At 41.4% G+C, this 3,857-nt stretch overlaps 1 protein-coding gene across 8 annotated transcripts in view; it reads right to left on the bottom strand.

Moving 5' to 3' along the window:
- Window positions 1–635: 635 nt before the first annotated feature.
- polr1c (RNA polymerase I and III subunit C) overlaps window positions 636–3,857 on the bottom strand; it is a 32,140-nt gene continuing 28,918 nt past the window's right edge. For 6 of the 8 annotated variants that reach the window (XM_079686045.1, XM_079686042.1, XM_079686043.1 and 3 more), the window contains one exon: window positions 3,642–3,857. This exon is cut by the window's right edge. Coding sequence is in view for 2 of the 8 variants with exons in the window: in XM_079686044.1 (XP_079542170.1) it covers window positions 1,547–1,665; window positions 3,519–3,635 (236 nt within the window). In the remaining 6 variants the exon portion in view is untranslated. The other 2 variants (XM_079686044.1, XM_079686039.1) reach the window with 1 other exon arrangement.

Consider the following 3,857-nt stretch of genomic DNA (forward strand, 5'->3'; position numbering starts at 1 on the left):
TTACTCCAGGTGGAACTAAAGTCTGATTTAACACTTGATTATATTTCACATCCAGATCTGTGAAGTAACTAAAGGTATTACATACATGTAGTGGAGTAAAGTTACACCATTTACCTCTGAATTGTAGTGGAGTAGAAGTACAAAGTATCAAGATATTGAAATACTCAGGTAAAGTACAAGTATCTCACAATTGTACTTAAATGCAGCAGTTGAGTCAATCTACTTAGTTACTTTACACCACTGTGAAATCGTGACAGTGTTCCATAATTCCTCAGACATATTTGTGTGCTGCGGTTTCTTGGTACTGGTAGACGTTTGATAGATCTGTAATGTACTAATGCCGGCCGGCTGATACACCCAATGGGCTTTAACGCAGTAAAAAAAGTGTAATGTCTCAGCATGTTCATATACATGCTGTGCTTCCATAAATAAGATATGACATAAGAGGATAACTGACAGGGTATCAGAGGAGCTTTATGTATGAACATCTGACACATGCTGTCGAGTGCTGATATCACACTCATTATTCAGGTCTATATAAACATAAAATAATGAGGTAGCGTCTACTGATGTAATATTTTCCAACCATGTTCAGGAGGTACAGGGTCCGGGCATTTAATAATTTCACACTAAAGCACTCTAAATCCTCTTTAATCACAGATCAAATGTACGTTACAGGGTCTTGAGCTTGTTTCTCTTCAGTGATTTTGATGTAATGTTAAAGGTGGGGTAGGCAATTTTGGAGAAACCAGCTCGAGTGCGCTAGAGTTTGAAAATACACAACTGGAAAAAATCTGCCACTTCGTTAAAGAGCCCCTCCTCCAACACACACATGACCAATGAGGGCACGAGGTAAGTTTGTGCACATATGGCTGACAGGCAGGTAGGCCATCCAGTTATAGTTCTGAATGATTGGTCATGCTTTTTACAGTACCACAGCTTCCACAGATGACATTTTTTTAATTATGGATTTATTGTCAAAGCATTTATTATATTTATTGCTATCGGGATGTTAAGATCATTCCATGGAGTATAACAAAAAGTGTATCTGAAATCAATTACATACCCCACCTTTAAATGTTTGTTTTCCTTCAGTCTTGTCTTAAATATTTATCCTTGTTTGATGTTGCTTATGAAGCTGCTGTGATGCAAGAAAAACGTCAGGCTAAATCTGACAATACATTTTATGGTATTGTAACGCTTAAAAAAAAAGATGTAATACTCTGTTTTTCTTATTGAACAACACAGAGTGAGCAAACACTCAAACAGAACATGCTACTGCATGTATGAATATGTGGATATTATCAGAGATGTCATGTTTAATATGCAAAATCAAGAGCGTGCACAACATTCCAGAGACAGTGGTATATACATACTTACAAGCAAGTCTAACCACCATAACAACATCTGCTTTCTATAAATTCAGTTTGGGTTTTATCAATACAGCCACATTCCCACAGAGCCATTGAGGGGCGGCAGTCCAGACAGCCGGGGGGGGGGGGGGGGGTTTCTTCCTTGTTGGTTCTGAGCATGCACAGTCCAGACTTCATTCCACACTCGGAGAGTCCAGCTCACTGAGGAACCTCTGACACTTGGTCATGAGGACTTTGATGGCCTCTGTGACCAGCACGTCGGGGGGCAGGATGCCGGTGGACTCCACTGTGACTGTGAGAGGAGAGCGCCATCAACTGGTGTACAGGAAGACTACAGGAATACCATCTGCCCTCAAGACATTTACTGTATATTTCAACATTATATATTCTTAAAAAGAATGATCCAAAGAGTTGCGTGAAGAATAATACTATTATATTGTTTAATTCTCATCCTGCTGACTGAGCAGGTGTAGCAATAGAGAATGAGTCACTGTGGTTTAAGCAGCAGTTTTACATCCAACTATTTGGGAGAGCAGCTGCTGGACAACATACACTGAACAAAAATATAAATGCAACACTTTTGTTTTTGCTCCCATTTTTCATGAGATGAACTCAAAGATCTAAAACATTTTCTATATACACAAAATAACAATTTCTCTCAAATATTGTTCACAAATCTGAAAAAATCTGTGATAGTGAGCACTTCTCCTTTGCCAAGATAATCCATCCCACCTCACAGGTGTGGCATATCAAGATGCTGATTAGACAGCATGATTATTGCACAGGTGTGCCTTAGGCTGGCCACAATAAAAGGCCACTCTGAAACATGCATTTTTGCTTTATTGGGGGGGTCTGGGGGGGTCCGAAAACCAGTCAGTATCTGGTGTGAGGGTTAGGATTAGGGTTAGGGTAATGTTGTGAATCGAGTGGCCTGTGTTCATCGTCCATAACATACGCTTGCCCATACCATAACCCCACCACCACCATGGGCCACTCGATTCACAACATTAACCTAACGGCCCGTCTACACTACAGGCATCAAAAAATCTTGAAGCTGGGCGTGTCTGAAGCTTGGCGATTTTTTGCGAGCAACGCGACCAACAACCAATCACATGAATCTCCCGCCCCCGACATACAAAGCAATAGCAATGTTAAAACGAAGTAAACTGGATATAAACTCTCCAAACAGGCGAAAAACCTACCAGTTTCACCCACTGTCTCTGCCACCTACCCCCATGCCTGGTTCCTCCGGTTTGTATCCCGGTAAATAGTTCTGGTCGTAAAGAACCGGGTGATTTGCTACCGTAATATCTCGTTTGGAATATGAGGAAATGAACTGCGGTCTGGCTCTCCCAGCTTGCACGCAGTTTGATTGGCTGCGCTTGCACTGGCGGGATTTGCATAAACGGGATTTGATTGGCTGATGCCAAGCATCGAGCCTCAAAAGTTGAACATTGTTCAACTTTTGATGCCGATAGATGCTCGTGATGCTTGCAAAGCCATGCTCCCCACAATGCAGTTTGGCGAAGATTAAAAATCTTCTACGTCACCCCATTCAAGTGAATGGGCGAAGCGTTGAAAGCATTTTTTCGATGCCTGTTGTGTAGACGGGCCGTTACCCTAACGCTAATCCTCACACCAGATACTGACTGGTTTTTGGACCCCCCCAATAAAGCAAAAATGCATGTTTCAGAGTGGCCTTTTATTGTGGCCAGCCTAAGGCACACCTGTGCAATAATCATGCTGTCTAATCAGCATCTTGATATACCACACCTGTGAGGTGGGATGGATTATCTCGGCAAAGGAGAAGTGCTCACTATCACAGATTTTTTCAGATTTGTGAACAATATTTGAGAGAAATGGTTATTTTGTGTATGCAGAAAATGTTTTAGATCTTTGAGTTCATCTCATGAAAAATGGGAGGAAAAACAAAAGTGTAGTGTTTATATTTTTGTTCAGTGTATATCCCCTTGTAAAACCTCTTTGTGTCATCTCACACTTTGATTAAATAAACACTGTTTATAAGTGAGATTAAGAGGTGCAGAGCCATGCTCTTTACTAATCTTACGTATTTACAACACAGACGTTAAAGCCGTTTAATCTTCACACTTATGTGATGCTGAGTACATGAGCGGAAGGACTTACAGATGAAATGGTCTCTCAGTCTGGCCAGCTTCACAACATTCTTCAGGTCATCATGACGGATCACTTCCCTGCTGCATGTGTCCAAGCGACTGTTCACTACCTTTGCAACATTTGTCCCTGAGGAGAACAACACAGAGCACAGACAACAGGACGATAAAGAACTCAACTCCACGGGCATCCTCTCACCTTTACCTTCATGCTTATGCTCAATTTAAAAATCGAATTGACATTACACCATTAGATTTATGAAAGTGGTGAGACGGGATGGGTACTGAAACCCGGTCTACAGGGCTACATTTGAAAGACCATGGTATCGACAGGCTTCAACATTATCGGTTT

This window comes from Notothenia rossii (genome assembly GCF_949606895.1).
Source record: "Notothenia rossii genome assembly, chromosome: 6".
In the NCBI taxonomy this organism is placed as follows: domain Eukaryota; kingdom Metazoa; phylum Chordata; class Actinopteri; order Perciformes; family Nototheniidae; genus Notothenia; species Notothenia rossii.